The sequence below is a fragment of the Lampris incognitus genome, chromosome 1 (genome assembly GCF_029633865.1).
Source record: "Lampris incognitus isolate fLamInc1 chromosome 1, fLamInc1.hap2, whole genome shotgun sequence".
Lineage (NCBI taxonomy): Eukaryota > Metazoa > Chordata > Actinopteri > Lampriformes > Lampridae > Lampris > Lampris incognitus.
The window spans coordinates 125,670,199-125,686,869 of record NC_079211.1 but is presented as its reverse complement, the minus strand read 5'-3'; the positions used below and the strand labels follow the sequence as shown (position 1 = coordinate 125,686,869).

The 16,671-nt window shown below is 45.5% G+C and overlaps 2 protein-coding genes and 1 long non-coding RNA gene across 5 annotated transcripts; 2 read left to right on the top strand and 1 right to left on the bottom strand.

Moving 5' to 3' along the window:
• The first annotated feature begins 2,413 nt into the window (after positions 1 to 2,413).
• On the top strand, positions 2,414 to 9,406 carry dnajb5 (DnaJ heat shock protein family (Hsp40) member B5). 2 transcript variants are annotated; one of them, XM_056283075.1, is made up of 4 exons: positions 2,414 to 2,514; positions 3,488 to 3,749; positions 4,673 to 5,337; positions 9,173 to 9,406. In XM_056283075.1, the coding sequence occupies exons 2-4, from the start codon at positions 3,539 to 3,541 to the stop codon at positions 9,404 to 9,406; spliced, it is 1,110 nt and encodes a 369-aa protein (XP_056139050.1). In that variant the 5' UTR covers positions 2,414 to 2,514; positions 3,488 to 3,538. The 2 variants fall into 2 exon arrangements, with proteins under 2 accessions (XP_056139050.1, XP_056139041.1); XM_056283066.1 differs by lacking the exon at positions 9,173 to 9,406 and having other exon boundaries at positions 4,673 to 5,695.
• LOC130115429 (uncharacterized) lies at positions 5,770 to 12,171 on the bottom strand. Its single transcript, XR_008810493.1, has 4 exons — positions 11,901 to 12,171; positions 10,034 to 10,136; positions 6,470 to 6,541; positions 5,770 to 6,358 (listed from the first exon to the last, which is right to left on the bottom strand). It is a non-coding gene; the product is annotated as an uncharacterized LOC130115429 (long non-coding RNA).
• A 1,219-nt stretch (positions 12,172 to 13,390) lies between these two features.
• akr1a1a (aldo-keto reductase family 1, member A1a (aldehyde reductase)) lies at positions 13,391 to 16,299 on the top strand. 2 transcript variants are annotated; one of them, XR_008811112.1, is made up of 8 exons: positions 13,391 to 13,511; positions 13,715 to 13,834; positions 13,990 to 14,141; positions 14,280 to 14,475; positions 14,609 to 14,658; positions 14,783 to 14,932; positions 15,179 to 15,291; positions 15,452 to 15,570. XR_008811112.1 is itself a non-coding variant. In XM_056291144.1 (8 exons), exons 1-8 carry the CDS (start codon positions 13,431 to 13,433, stop codon positions 16,032 to 16,034), a joined length of 975 nt encoding a protein of 324 aa, XP_056147119.1. In that variant the 5' UTR covers positions 13,391 to 13,430; the 3' UTR covers positions 16,035 to 16,299. The 2 variants fall into 2 exon arrangements, 1 of the variants encoding a protein (XP_056147119.1); XM_056291144.1 differs by lacking the exon at positions 15,179 to 15,291 and adding an exon at positions 15,969 to 16,299 and having other exon boundaries at positions 15,471 to 15,630.
• Positions 16,300 to 16,671: the final 372 nt, after the last annotated feature.

Below are 16,671 nucleotides of genomic sequence, written 5' to 3'. Positions count from 1 at the left end.
AGAGGTGAGAGAGGAGGTGGCGAGGACGGGATGTTCTGAGGGTGCGGGAGAGGTGGGGGGTCAGCGAGAAAGGGAGGTGGGACACACACACGCTCTCTCCCTCATCCTCGCACCCACTGTTGGGGTGTGTACTCTGACTCCCATCTATTGCCTGTTGCAGTGTAATCAACCTCCTCGTCTCTCGGCACAGGTGCTGTCGTGTCCTCATACAGTTCGTATTTAGGAGGCGCTTTGCCTTCTTAAACCTTTTCCTATCCAACCGAAATAGAAAGAGACTGTCAGTGGACGCGAGCCCTTGTCTGGCAGGGTTTTTTTTCTTCCTTAATATATTGTGTTGTCATGGAAACCAACGTGTTCGGCGCCATGTGCTTCCACAAACATACAAGATACCGGACGGCTCTTTGCACTACAATCCACTGTATCCTACGCAGAATCGCAATAGTGTCACTATATAAATATATTCATACATTTTCTGTCACACGAGATTTGTGCTGACTGTACTAAGTGAATATATTGTAGCGAATTCGGGAGGGGGGCAACCACAGGAATTCGATACGGGTTCGCGTCCCGGCCCCGGCAGTTCCTGTGGTTGCCCCCTTAATTCGCTACAATACTTTTTAACATCCGTATAACTCACACTTGGCACAGATGGACGCGCCATCGACGACGATAAGCATCCCAGGTTAGTACATCTCCAAAACAGTATCTTTTCATCAGTTGTTGTTGATTTTCCGCGTTTCCGTATAGGGACATGTCTCGAGATGAACAGATGAAGTGCATTCCACTGCCGACCAGTTGCTCTCAAGAGACAGCTGCGCCGTAGCCCCAGTTTCCACCCTGCTGCTGAAGACATGTTCAGCTGGACGCACCGGAATGCGCCTCCTCTCTCCTCCATGTTGTGCAAAGGCAATGTGGCAAAATATGCGTGTGGACAAGTGATATCGCAACTGCTCTGTTGCATTTTACATTAACAATCTGCTATGAGTAAATGCAATTGACTGAGCGTGTGCGCGCGCGTGTGCGCGCGCGGATATACGCGTGCATATGTGCTTGAGAGAAAACACAACTAAGACAGACAGTGTGTTTTGTGCGAACAAGATTCCTCCATTATTTAAAACACCCACTTTCTTGCACCTCCTCACCAACCCAGGAGGGAAGGATGACTCAAATGACCCTATCTCGCTCTCAACTCACTGACTGAAGGGAGATGAAATCAAAAAGTCCAACTGAGTGTACCTGGGGTGCACCGCCCATCCATAGCACTCCACAGTGAACTAGTCACCAGTATGACTCAGATCCTCACTGCTGACATAACATACAGGGTTTTAAAAGTTTAGGTGGGCATTACAGACAGAGAAGAGAGAAGAAACCTCTTCCTCACGTTATCTGGCTTTTTCAACGGATCTCAATACCGATGATTGGTTGTAAATCTAGGGGGCAGCTGATGGGTACCCTTTGACAGCGTGTGTGTGTGTGTGTGTGTGTGTGTGTGTGTGTGTGTGTGTGTGTGTGTGTGTGTGTGTGGAGTGGGTTCTGGTCGAAGAATCATCCCATGACTCGGTAATGTTTCCACCCTGTGCAGCCTGTAGCATGACACGCAGCTTTATCTCGGGTATATGGGCTGAATATTGTTCTGTCAACTACCACTCAGACGCAGGACCCCCCCCCCCCGTCTCTCTCGCTCTCTCTCTTTAACTACCCTCACCCCTCTGACTCTCTCTCTCTCTCTCTCTCTCTCTCTCTCTCTCTCTCTCTCTCTCTCTCTCTCTCTCTCTCTCTCTCTCTCTCTCTCTCTCTCTCTCTCTCTCTCTCTCTCTCTCTCGCTCGCTTCCCAAATAAGTCTTTGTTTGTTCTACAGTTAACCATAACTCACGCCAGTACCATGGCTGCTTAGGGAGGGAAGTAGTAAAATGAACATCAGCCATTGTTTAATGTTACATTTCTAAGTAATTTATTACTGTTACTATTACTATTATTGTTGTTGTTATTTAGTCAATTCAAATTATTTGAGAAGAGCGCTCTTCACTACAAGCGGACATCGCTGACACATCGGCAGGACCAAAGCCGAAGGCAAGAAAACAATTTGAATTTAAAGTGTCTTTGGACTAAATTAGTCATTGCAGAAGTTTGCTCGTTGACTACTAGTTTACTTATTGCTCACCCGAATGATACATCTTTGAGCTTTGTGCCGTTCAAACGTCGAGATTACTGTAGTCTTTTGAGTTTAGGCTGGTGGCGAACAGAGAAGTCGTTGCAGTGATGTGTGGATGTCTCGTTATAAGGCAGGCCCGGTTATATTTATTCGTTCGTGTTTCCACTGAAACGTAAGGGCCCCACAGTATTTGGTCACCCGCTATTTCAGAGTCGGTGATACTCCCCGGCTTCGTGACGTCACACGACAAGGATCCTGTGCCGGGGCGGCAGAAAGATAAAGGGGAATGGGCTTGACAGACAGAAAGAAAGCGATCCGGACCATGTCGATCTGATATTCCTCATATATCACCGAGAAATCTGGTAGGATATTGTTATTTTATCCCCTTTTCGTTCTTATTTCCATTGCCTCCCTTGTCGTTATATGTGTTACAGACCATCGCTGGCAGCAGTCTGACCATATTAGAATATCCGAGGCTTTTCACCGTCGGTATTTAAACGTTGCGGTTCGTGGTTGATGAATAACGGATCATTATCGTTGCTAGAATCGTTTTGTCTCGGCTTCATAATATTCGAGTGTATGATAACACGGTGTGTGCTGGTGTCCCTTTGTGTAGCAGCGGTCAGCATAGATACAGGTTTTTTACAATGCCCCATATGAATCTGACCAGCCCCGTGTTTGCTTTTACGACTTTGTTCAGGTGTGCACTTTCTTGAGCAATAGACGCGCACTGTATCCAACTAGACAGCACTGCAGTGTCTCATGTCTAGGTATAGGGAATGGGCTTGTTATCCCTGAAATGAGCGCCTGAATGCATAAGATTTTGTCTCTCTCAACTGTACGTTGCTGAATTTCAATTTAAAAAAAAACAAACAAACAAACAAACACCGCCGGCTGTCTATCGTTTTTTTATAGACAGTGGAGTGCATTTAAAACTGACATTAGATGGAAAATCCAGCAGTGTTGACCCCTGTCGTGTACGTGTGTGTCCGCGCGCGTGCGTGCGTGTGTATGACAGACAGAAATCCTCTGAAAACGTGGTTGTAGGGAATTCCACCAGTCACTGCTAGAATAGTAACGCTCCATCCCCATAGCAACAGTTAGTACAACTAGCACACTCTGTTCCTACTAAGCAATACCAACTTTTCATATGCCCCCCCCCCCCCGCCGGATAAGCGCTCACAGTCCTTGTGAGTTGGTTGGCATGTGCACAGAGCGCTAACGGACTCTGCCCACTCCAGTGGGTCATGCCAAGACACAAATATAATCTCCCGTATTGCTGTGCAACTGTCCACATGTGATGTGAGACCCTAACACCTGTGTATCTACAATTAGTGAGCGTGGCCTGAGTCCGAGGGGGTCCGAGTCCAGCGAGTGTGTGCAGCTATGGGGAAAGACTACTACAAGACCTTGGGCATTCACAAGGGTTCCAATGAAGAGGAAATTAAAAAGGCCTACCGGCGCATGGCGCTCAGATTCCACCCAGACAAGAACAAGGACGCCAACGCAGAGGAGAAGTTCAAGGAGATTGCCGAGGCCTACGAAGTCCTCAGTGACCCCAAAAAGAGAGTTGTCTACGACCAGCTGGGGGAGGAAGGTAAGGACGTTGTGTTCTTCGCCTAACTCTGTCTGCCTGTCTTTCTGCCTGTCTCTCTGTTTGCCTTTCGGTCTGTTCCATCTCTGTCTGTTGATCATCTGGGTCTGGATCTGTGTTATAAAGTAGGATCAGCCTGTAAAGCCAGGAAGGTACTATAAGCCCAGCAGGCTTTGACATTTTCTCAATAAATCATTGTTGGAGAGAAGTTATGATGGATTAAGTTGTTATAGAAATAGCTCAGTAACTGACTCAGCTTCTAAACTAATAAGCGGAAGATGGGCATCGGAGCACTCTCACTTTTCTGTGACGGTGCCTACTAATAATACTGTCTCTCTTCCATTCTGTGTGTGTGTGTGTGTGTGAGGTTGTGCCTTACTCTAAGAGTATTTTGTTATCATTAGTGTCCCCAACACTTAGCAGACTTAACTCCTTACATAGTAGGTACACCTCAACTATGAAGTCTTCATTCCAGCAGAGAGAGCGAGAGAGAGAGGGAGTGTGTGTGCGTGTGTGTGTGTGTGTGTTTTGAGAGACGGACAGGCCAAAAATCCTGCCATGTTGGAGATATGAAGAGCAACGACTAGAGTAGTTTGCATTTGTTGGTGATTTGCGCATGTGTGTTTCTGCCTCCTGTCTAGGTATTGATGTGTGTATGCTGGACTATGAGGTCTACCACCTTATCAGTTTTTCTACCACAGGGTTCTTTTTAGACCAGTAATGCTTTGGGAAGTTTCCCGCCCACATGCCCTCCACTTCCTCTCTGCTGTAACTCACACTGTCTCACTGTTCGATTACTCATACGTTTCCAAAAAGGCTCCTATGTCTGGTGTTGAAGTCCACATGAATGTGTGGGTGGGCAGGTGGGGGTTTGAGAGAGTGCACGTGTGTTTTGGGTGGCTCACATTCTGCTTCTCCTCCTTCAGGTCTAAAGACAGGAGGCAGCAGTTCCTCGGGCGCACCAGGCAGCTCAACATATCACTACACTTTCCATGGAGATCCCCACGCCACCTTCGCCTCGTTCTTTGGGGGCTCCAACCCCTTCGACATGTTCTTCGGCTCCAGCCGCAACCATGGCGGCCGCTCCAACGGTTTCTCCTTCCACGGCGACCACAGCAATGACGGGGAGCAGGAGGTTGATATGGAGGAGGATGACCCCTTTGCACATTTCGGGCGTCAATTCGGCTTCCCAGGGGGAATGAACAACGGCTTCCCGGGGGAGGGCCGGAGGAGAAGGGGGACGCATTCAGAGCGACTGGGTGCCAGCCGTAAGCAGCAGGACCCGCCGGTAGTCCACGAGCTGAAGGTCTCGCTGGAGGAGATATTCCACGGCTGCACCAAGCGCATGAAGATCACCCGTCGCAGGCTCAACCCAGATGGGAGGAGCATGAGGACAGAGGACAAGATCCTCAACATAGTCATTAAGAAAGGCTGGAAGGAGGGGACCAAGATCACCTTCCCAAAAGAGGGGGACGAGACCCCCGAGAACATTCCTGCCGACATTGCATTTGTGCTTAAAGACAAAGGACACGCCCACTTCAGGAGAGACGGTTCAAATATAATTCATAACTGCAAGATCAGTCTGAAAGAGGTGGGTGCTCATCTCACCTGCCCCTACATCTATCTATCTATCTATCTATCTATCTATCTATCTATCTATCTATCTATCTATCTATCTATCTATCTATCTATCTATCTATCTATCTATCTATCTATCTGCCTGACTATCAATTTTTCTGTCTGTTTTTCCACCTATTTCTTTTTCTTTCTTTCTTTCTTTCTTTCTTTCTTTCTTTCTTTCTTTCTTTCTTTCTTTCACCCTTTGATAAAATGCACCCAGGAAGCTGTGATTTCCTCTGAGTGTCAACCACATGACATATGTTATCCGTTTTTCTTTTTCATTCATTTTCGTCGGTGTAGCAAAATGTGTGCTGTGTAAAAATGTTACATGACAGTAATGTATAAGGCCGGTGGGCTATCATGCATTTTGTGTGTGTATTGATGTGTGCGTGTGCTGTGTTTAGTGCAGCTAAGTGTCTTGTCACTGCAGTGTGAGTGAGCCAGCAGGAATGTGTTGTCCTCATGTGACCGGCGTGGAGAAACACTCCTCCTCTTGCAGTACCTCGCTGTATAAACATTCAAATATATAGCAACATGTTACAAAATCACAGACACACGTAGTTAACCTGGGGCACACGAATGCACAAGAATAAACTTGCATGCATGCATGCACTTGCATACACACAGACACATGCTCATTTACACCTGTTTGCCTCTTCAACACATGGACAGACACAGTCAAAGATGAATCGTGGTGTAATGGTGATAACAGTCTGTGCTGTAATTACTGTGACTGGCAGGTCATTTAATAAGCTTTCCCTGCTAGGGCAGCAAGCCCAGCTCAGCTCTTGTCAGTCTGTGAAATTAAACAAGCTTTTATGATTCTAATGGAGCTGCCACTCATCAGCATGCATGCACTCCGTGTGTGCTTTGGATAATGAAAGGTGTTTCAGAGCCTTTTGTGATGCTAGAGTAGCCATTTGTCCTCCCAGGTCGTAACAGTCTTCCTCCCAAAGCTGCAGTGAGAGCCCACAGAAGTGATGCATTGGAATCTGTGGGTTTTCGTACAAAGCAAGATTTAAAGGCAGTCTGGTTATTAGGGCCACATCAGGCTTTGTTCAGACACATGAAAACATGGCGTGGTATTTCATCAAACTACTCACAGTGATTAGGTTTGGACTTCAGAAAATTCCCACAGTCAAATCTTCTGCACCAAGATAAGAGACTTACGTCTGCTGCATCAGAGAGAGGAATGAGAGGAGGCAAGATGAAGTGGTGGTGGTGGTGGAGGGTGGGTGGGTGGGTTGAGGGGTTCAGGAGAAACACTAGAGGGAAGTGGGTCAGATGAATCAGTATCCAAAGCAAACAAAAGCTCGTATCCAATGAGCTGCTCTGCTTTGCTTCCAGAAGCTCTGAGATATAATGTGCTAGCTGGATGCTAAACACTGCAGTAATAGACACAGTACATGCAACATATACAGGTCATTGCAGGACATATGCAGCATTGCTGGCAATGGTATGCACTGCATTGATATTGTTATACTATACATAGACCATATAGCCTGGTTTGTCTGGAGCTAAGACTTTGTGCCTGTTCAGTACCATTGGGTTGTTCAGTGTGTTTTTTGCTCCTGTGGGAGGAAGTCGGGGATGGACTAGCGAGCTGCTTTCTCTCAGAGGAGCTCGCTTTGCAAGGAGCTGTGGTCTGGTTTATGCACCGTAATCTCCCGGGAAATACAGCTAGTGACTAGATCTGAAGTTCGCGCAAGTTTATTTTGTGAGAATAGTAGTTAATCCCAGGCACAGAGCTTTGCACAACCGTGGTCAGATGTGCCTCTTTAAAAATTAAGCTGTCCCCAGTGCCACTAGAGCATCAAACCCTGCCTCTCCTCTACAGAGTGTTTCTGATGAGAGCACCCTCGCCCTGTGGCAGTGCTTTGCTCGCTCACGACACCGCAGCACTCTCCTTGACTGCACTTCTCACATCCACAGACAGCACGGCCGACAGGCAGCGAAACCTCGCTCACCGTTTTGTGCTAACTATGGCCGCAGAAATCTAAGAGCTAAACTGTCAGCACTTCACATCTTCGCTACTTATATAATTAAGCATAATGAAGATACCATATGTCCTAGTTTTTAAGAGCCAGTTGTGTATAGGATGTCAGCGAATCTGCACTTTTTGAAAACTTTCGGGATCCTGCCCTCGCGATGAACCGCAGCATCAACAACCAATGAATGCACTGTAAGCCTGTGTGTGCGTGTGTGTGTGCGTGTGTGTGTGTGTGTGTATGTGCGCGCGTGTGTTGGAAGGATTCTAAAGCTTACTTGTCTGAGCTCAGGCTTATGTAATGAGCGGGTCCTCAGATCAGCTGGCACTGTCTGTCGAGTGTCATGGAAACTGGTCTGTGTGTAGGACTGGACTTATGTTTGTGAACAGAGTGATGTTAATAACAGGAGGATGACTGGATAGTCTCCATCACTGTCATAAGCGAAGTAACCCCTCTTGTATACAGTGGGGAGAGGAGGCTGATGTCATGACTGGAAAACTCTGTGTCCTTTGAGGCAGCTGATCTGCTATATTATACTGAACTCCAACCCTCCGCACCCCCATCTCCATATGCTAACAATCGTCTAGCAAACTTCAGGCCCAAGCATGGAAAATGTACCAGCAGCCTTAACACAACAGAGGTCGGGTACAGAATGACACTTGACCGGTTCTGAAAGGTGAAGCACATGACTGGATTTGATCATTTACTATTTGATAGGAAAGAGAAGTCCCTCCTACCATCGAAGTGCCCTTGAGCAAGGCAATTTGCTCCCACAGCTCTAGTGGAGTTGCCCAGTATCAACAGTAGAGGACTGAGTTTGTACTGGGCAGCTCCCAGTTGTTGGTTTAAGTCACTCTGTGACTCAATAGAGATGAAACAAAATCCCACCCAGTGAGAGCATTCGTCAGGAAGTTCATTCATAGTAACGTGTAATCAACGAGTTGTTTCCATCCTTCGTTCAGCTGCTGCATGATTCGTGCTGACAAGCCTGTGAAGTTCTGATAGCCACAGGACTCCGCTTTCATTTTAGCTCTCCCTACGCTCCAACTGGAATCAGCAGGCATTGTGATAAGGTGGTGATGTGTGTGTGTGTGTGTGTGCGTGTGTGTGTGTTTTGCCCATTTCCACCTCCTACCCATCTGACAAGCCCTCCAACTATTTACGAGCTCAGCCGATTTCTGCCTTACTTCATTAACTCTGGCTATGAAGCTGCTGCTAAAATTAGTCCCCTGTGCAATCTGCAACCTCCAACTTAGACTCTCTCGCTCGCTCGCTCACTCTCTCTGTCTCTCTCTCTCTCTCTCTCTCTCTCTCACACACACACACACACACACACTGGTATTGAAGACTAGAAAAAATCTCTGTTGCTAAAGTAACTGCCATCATGAAGTATGTCTTTTTCCCCGGTAATCAGGCCCCTGCTGAGTCATGTTTCACATTCAACTTCCAATTATGTTTTCTCGTCCTCACATACAAGATTGCTTAGGCACTTTAACTCTTTAACTCTTTCCCTCCTTCACTGGCACTTATACACAAACATACACACACACACACACACACACACACACACACACACACACACACACACACACACACACACACACACACACACACACACACACTAAGGGCACTCAGCAGTATGACTTATTATTTGATATTGGTCTGGGTAATCAAAATGGTGTGGTGAGAGATGTCGAGCACAAAATGGCTGAACACTTTTCGTGGGTCATGGAAACATAAAGCCATCCACACATTCACAGCTTTGGGATGCTGTCTAAACTGAACTGATATTTAACCCCCTCTTCCTCTCCTCCACAGGCATTGTGTGGCTGCACGGTTAGCATTCCCACACTGGATAACCGTGTCATCTCGCTCCCCTGTCACGAGATCATCAAGCCAGGGACGGTGAAGCGGCTGAGAGGGGAAGGCCTGCCGTTACCCAAGAGCCCGTCACAGCGCGGTGACCTCATCGTGGAGTTCACCATCCGTTTCCCCGACAGGATCCCCCCTCAGTCCAGAGAGATCATCAGACAACACCTTCCCCAGTCTTAGGAAAAACTCGGCCCTCCACCACCTACTCCAGACTCAACACCCCCCCCCCCGCAGCACACCCACCATATCACCACACCAAGCTCCTTCCTCTTCTCTTTTCCTCAACACCCATGACTATTTTGTGGATTTTCACACTTCTGGCCTTGCTTCCAGATGCCCAACTCTTTCCTTTCCTTCCCCATGCCGTTTTTACTACACACCACACTGATGTAAATGTAATAAGGACATTAATGTAATGAGGACGTTAATGTAATAATGTTTTCTGAGGGGCAGGGGGCGGGGGGTTGCGGCGGGTGACCGAAGGCCAAGAAGAATTGCGACGTTAGGATATTTTTGTTTGTGTTAGTTTATCTTTTGGCCTGCGCACACACGGGGGGATGCAGTGGAGCGGTACAGAGCATTGGCTCAGCACAGTTCTGGCTTTTACTGAAACTTCTTTTCTTAATGGGTTTTTTTTTCTACAGATTTATTAACAATTTTATATCATGCCCTTCTGCAGGCCTGCATTCTCGTCTTTCTGTGATAGGATGAAACATACAGTATTTTGTAAAAAGAAAAAGTTTTTTTCAAGGATTTCAAAAAGGAAGTTCAAAAAGGGGATTATTTATTTTTACCTTGCATACGTACCAACAACAGGAGCTCCAGTTTGTTGAGAGTGTACCCCAGTTTGAACCCGCCCTGTTTCCCCATGCACGGGTCCCAAGTATACAAAAGTATCACACGTTGAACTCTGTGAAAGACAGATTACATTACACAGTAAACAACGCCGCGAAATCAGTTCTGCGTTGTCTTACGTTGTCCACATACCAACAGTCCTACATTACCTAACATCATATTAGCATATTTCAAATTGCCATAGAAAACCTGGGAATGACAATCACAAGGCCGCAGGGTAACCTTTGCAAATACATACAACATATGAAGAGGGTGCTTTCCCATCTGAGCTCTGTGGCAACTCCACTATTAACTGCCTAGCTCACTTTCGGAGGGAGTTACAAGTGCCTTAGCCTGGTATTGTGCACACATTTACACATGCATACCCTGCATAACTAGACCCTGCCATGCAATGAGCCAATTTAAATGTACATCAGCCACACAAGGCACAATGGACACTATCCTATGCTGTTTGCGACACGTTACCACAACGAAATGGATAACCTGATTTCTTTCAATTTCGTAATTTTGATTATGTTAACAAAATATCATGTAAATACCATCACTATATGACGTACTGTATGTTCGCTAGGACAATAAACAGAGAGAGAGTTGGAACAGGACTGATACCATTCGCCAGTACAACCCTGTGAAGTGGCCTGGAGCACAGGCAGGCTTTCCCATAGGGTCTTTTTACATGGGGTTTATGGCAGTCATGATAACTGTAGCTTAAGTCACCATCCAATAGAAGAAGCCACTGCGAAGACACCTCTGGGAAGTTCAGCTGTGTTTGTTTGCGGTCTGCTTTTTTGGCATTTGAAGGCCATGTCTCGGTGCTACTGTCAGCTGTGCCAAAATTAGACCAGACTGGAGTCTAATTTTAGTTTCATAACCTAACCCTTGGCCCCAATATTTTTTGATTCAATAATGGACCCCGTTTTCTGCGACATATCCGTACATCTAATTGTACACCTGTTTTTAAAAGTGAAAAACAAAAACAGGACGGTGGTTTTGTAATATTGCACCAGTTGTTTTCTCTTTCTGGACTGCAGGGGGCTCCCCAAGCTCTCTTCGGTTCCTCCTACTGCAGTTTATACCAATGATGATATATTTATGTATGTATGTATGTATGTATGTGTGTGTGTGTGTGTGTGTGTGTGTGGTGATTATGGCTTACACACACAGCCCAAATGGCTCGTATTTATTCTAGTTTGTGGGACAATATTTGAATACATGTTGCTTGATGCACTTGTATGTCACGAGAAGATGACGTTGCGCTACTATCAACAGAGGGCCGTGTTGACTGATGGGAGAGCCTGCCTCCATGGACCCCGAGCATGGCGACCACCAGAGTGCGTGTGTACTTCAGTTCAAAGACTGTCACCGTTCATGTGCATTTGATAAAAGTTTATTATAATTATGGCAACAAATAAATCCAACGTGGAAACTTGCTGTGAGCGTCGTTTGAGTCTCCCTTAAAATGTTGTAAGCTACCTTGACCCTCATAACGCCAGTCTTCCCCAGCAAAGACGCCTTCTTGTACATTAACCATTTTCTGTTTCTTCGTCTTTCTTTTTTTTATTTGATATTTAGGATATTCCAAGTTAACCATGTCATCTCAGTGCCTACACGCGCGCCGCGCGCGCACGTCAGGTAGGAGGGGAAGGAAATAAGATATTGTTCTGTTCTGAGCAAAAAGAGTCAATGTAAGTTTTTCTCGTTGCATAGGGACAGGTTTTGCGGGTTTTCCATCAATTCGGATTACATTTAAACAAAACGGGGACAGACTTTGACCTCGGCTTGTTTGGGTTCAGAGGGACGCCTGTCCTTGGCCACTCACCGACCGGCCCGTCGGGCCGCGTTCTTCCCGCTAACATCTGATGTGCAACGCTCCTCGTCCTCCCACGCAGCACTTGACTTGAACCCTCTCTGAAGGTTAGAAGAAAAACCCCAAAAAACAAAAAAACACGCTTTCGAGACTGAAACGCTTACTAGCGTGCTGCTAGACTTTGGCATCATTTGCTGTCTCGTGTCTATTTCTATTATCTCGGTTTCACATCTGCAGCTTAAGGCGACCGGGCGGCCGGACTAACTTGAGAGGCTCTGACTTGATCATGTGACGCGAACGCGACTGCCTTTCGAGCCTCGTGGAGCGGAGAACATGTGTCACATGGTCAGGATCGGACTACGAGTGAACCTCGTGTGTCCCGGAAATGCGGGTCCGTAATACCGCACTGTGACTAACGGCATAAGGCTGCATCAGTTATTTACAGATGTTGTGGGCCTGAGTTCACAGAGCGTTTACCTCTTTACGGATACATGCTTTCCAACTCAGAGGACAAAAAAAAAAAAAAATAAAGATCTTAAAAAGGGGGCAGATTGCCCATGACCCTAACCCATAAAAACTATAGTCCTGCGGACCTCATTGTTTTGTAAACATCTTTGATGTATTCTTTGGCAAATAGCACTTCTGTATCTATCCATCTTTAAAGCTATCTATCTGTCTATGATCTATATCTATCTATCTATCTATCTATCTATCTATCTATCTATCTATCTATCTATCTATCTATCTATCTATCTATCTGTCTATCTGTCTGTCTGTCTGTCTGTCTGTCTGTGTCTATCTATCTATCTATCTATCTATCTATCTATCTATCTATCTATCTATCTATCTATCTATCTATCTATCTATCCATCTATCCGTCTGTCTGTCTGTCTGTCTGTCTGTCTATCTATCTATCTATCTATCTATCTATCTATCTATCTATCTATCTATCTATCTATCTATCTATCTATCTATCTACCTGTCTATAATCTATCTATCTAACTATCTGTCTATAATCTATCTGTCTATAATCTATCTATCTAGTAACTATCTATGATCTATCGGTCTATAATCTATGTCTATGATCTATTTATCTGTCTATGATCTATTTATCTATCTTTCTAGGATCTATCTAGCTGTATCTAGCTATCTATCTATCTAGCTGTCTGTATATCTGTCTGTCTATAATCTATCTATCTATCTAGTAACTATCTATGGTCTATCGGTCTATATGTCTATGATCTATTTATCTGTCTGTCTATGATCTATTTATCTATCTGTCTAGGATCTATCTATCTATATCTAGCTATCTATCTATCTTACACACATAAAAGACTTGCAGCGCTGCAGTTAATGAATTCAGATGTGAGTGATAATCAGTAACACAGTATTAGGACTTTGTCACGGTGACTGGCCTGCCACGGGGCAAAACTACATAGGTCGACTGGTCTCTGCAGCGGGTCAACGCTTCATTTAAACATTCAGGAAGAGGGCAAGTGTGACTCTTTTTTTGTTCCTTGGCCAGGTGCTAAGAGCTGGAACATGAGCGCGTTTGTAACTCTCTCATCAGGGCAGAGGATGCCCATGGTTGGGCTCGGCACATGGAAGAGTGCTCCAGGACAGGTTCCAATAACTTTGCTTTACCTCTTATCTAAAAAAAAAAAAAAATTTGTGACATTTTAACTCTTAAAGCTTTCTTTCATGTCTTTCAACACTGAAAAAAAACATTTACTCCATTTGGGACCAAACACTTTTTTTCTTGTAAATCACAATGCTCAATTTCTACAGGGAGTGAGTTGACTTGGTGTGTGTACGTGTGCCTTCAGGTGAAGCAGGCAGTGTTGGCAGCTTTAGACTGTGGGTACAAACACGTCGACTGTGCTGCCGCATACAGCAACGAGCAGGAGGTGGGAGAGGCTCTGGCTCTCAGGATTGGCCCGGGGAAGGTAATAAGCTTTTTCCTCACACATACGGGGATTTTTATCTGTTTCAGATTCAAGCAACATCCCGAAACCGCCTCACCAGTTGAACAAAAACGTTTCTCCATTATTAAAGGTGTGACTTGCCTGCCTGATATGTTGCCTAATATGTTCTCTGCTAGGCTCTGCGTCGTGAGGAGGTGTTTATAACATCCAAGTTGTGGAACACCAAGCATGACCCAGAGGATGTGGAAGAAGCCTGCAGGACTAGCCTGGCCCACCTGGGCCTCTCCTACTTGGACCTCTACCTCATGCACTGGCCTATGGCCTTCCAGTGAGCAACATGCATACTTATACCTTTTGTTCTGCCCTCCCTATCTTTTTACTTGGCTTTTAGTGTAAAACCCAAGGTCAATATAGGTAAATCACCTGTCTGTCATGTTGCCTGGTGATACTGTTGTGTATATTTCAGGCGTGGGAAAGAGCTGATGCCTCGAAGGGAGGATGGGAGTGTGTGTTACGCTGACACACACTACCGTGACACTTGGGTGGCCATGGAGAGCCTGGTGGACAAGGGTCTGGTCAAGGCCATAGGACTGTCCAATTTCAATGCCAGACAGACTGATGATGTCATCAGCATGGCAAAGTACAAACCTGTGGTCAACCAGGTATAGACTCAGCAGCAGCTGGGAGTGATTATTTCTCACATGCCAATTTGAGCGTTCAGAATCTCACAAGATAATGAATGGATTGACAGTCTCTTAAACTGAGACTGTATGTGCTTTTGTTCCTGTGCTGTAGGTGGAGTGTCATCCATATTTTTTACAAGCAGATCTGCTGTCTCATTGTCGGTCAGTATGTATTTGCATGTGTGTGTGTGTGTCATCCTTTAATGTATTACCAACACACTATTTCACTTGCTGCAATTTTTTCATGGTTTGTCAGTGTGCAGAATAAACTTTAAATCTGTCTTAGGTCAGCTGGAGTTTGTGTAACAGCCTACAGCCCCCTGGGCAGTGGGGACCGACCTTGGGCCTGTCCTGATGAACCACACCTGCTGGAGGACCCCAAGCTGGGAGCCATTGCCAATCGATACCAGAAGACACCTGCTCAGGTGATCCTTAGGTAAAACAGTTCTGGGTACATCTCTTAACTCTCAGTTCAATTTCCGTTTCGGCACCTATACATTAAGATCATCTTCTCCTGGATTGCCACCTTGTCGTGGTGAAGCTTGCACGTACCAATGATCCCAAGAGCTACGCCATCCGGAGCTTGGCTCCTGGTAGGGTCATCCAAGGCAGATAGGTCAAGGGGGAGGTACCAGACAAAACGCAACCCAAAAATTACCTCAACGACAGATGTCGTCTCCAGGTCACAATGGCAGTGAAGGTGGATGAAGGCTGCAGAGGGTGGTCCCCAATCGTCTTGGTTCTCCATGCCATTGGACTCTGGCCACCCCCTGCCAAGGACCGTGGTGGCTGCAGGTGCATCAGCCACTCTACATAAAAAGCTGTCACGTGCAGGTGTCCTAAAGGACAGTCATACTCGATCCAAGTGACTGCCGGTGATGATTAAGATCATAGACCAATCAAATACATGATGCATTTTTACATACATTCCTACTTTCGTCAAATCGTGACCCAGTCACGTGTGACATCCATAGGTGGCATATTCAAAGAGGTGTGGTATGCATCCCCAAGAGTGTGACAGCCTCAAGGATCCAGCAGAATCTGCAGGTGTTTGACTTTTCTCTGTCAGAGGACGACGTGATGCAGATTGACTCCATCAACCGCAACGAGCGATTCATCATCCCTACAGTTGAGGTGAGTCACTACTTGCACTCTTTCCTGTGTAAGTTGCAGCTGCTTCACCCCACCCCACTCAAAAAAAATAAATTTACACTATGATTAGCATTTATACAAATATATACAGACCCTCGGGACTACAGTAGGATCTGAGGAAGGTCCATAAACTACTGGCCCGTACTGGAGCTTCTAGAAATCTCTGATCAAGCAATTTTAACACTTTTCTTTAGACAGTTATGATTTGAATATCTTGAGTAAGAAGAGTTGAACTGGTACATTTTATAAGCACACCGACCAGTCAGATATGAACTTAGTGGAGACCTACTAATTTCCTCTGATTGCTTTCCCCCCCACAGAGGGCAGGCAAGAGAGTCTGGAGAGACATGGAGCATCCTCATTTCCCCTTTCATGATCCATACTGACAAGTCTGTGCACGTACCACATCAAGATGTGTGCTTTATAACATGAGCACACTGAAGAAACAGATTTAAAATTAATATTTTAGATGAGCGCAAAATGTCGATAACCATTGTGTTCCGACAGTGGCACGAACCACTTTAATGAAAATGTTATCACTAAACTTATCAAATGTTCAGGGCTCCGACACTCCCATGTAACATTTTCTGATTCTTGAGATATATTCAATTAAAACTTATTAAAAAAAAAATTTTGTGCCAAAATTATTGAGTGCAAGAGTGACAGCATGTGGTCAACAACAACAGCACCACACGGCACAAGGACAATGTTGCATTCCAAGGTATTAGGAGTACGTGCAAAATACTCGGTAGGAAAGATGAGCATGGTATGTAGGCAGAGTTAATGGAAACTTTATGAAATTCACACCTATTTTGCTCTTTTGATACATTTGTCAGTTGAGAGGTAAAATGTACTTTTTTTATTTAGGCTTTACTTCATAATTTGTATTCATCAAGTTCCTTTCTGGCTCCCTGGCTTGCTCTTTTTACTTCAGTCAACTATTTTCTCTGTACTTGAAATCACACCAGAATATACCAAGGACATGAGCTTACTGTTCTTTGTCATTCTGACAACCGGGTCAGG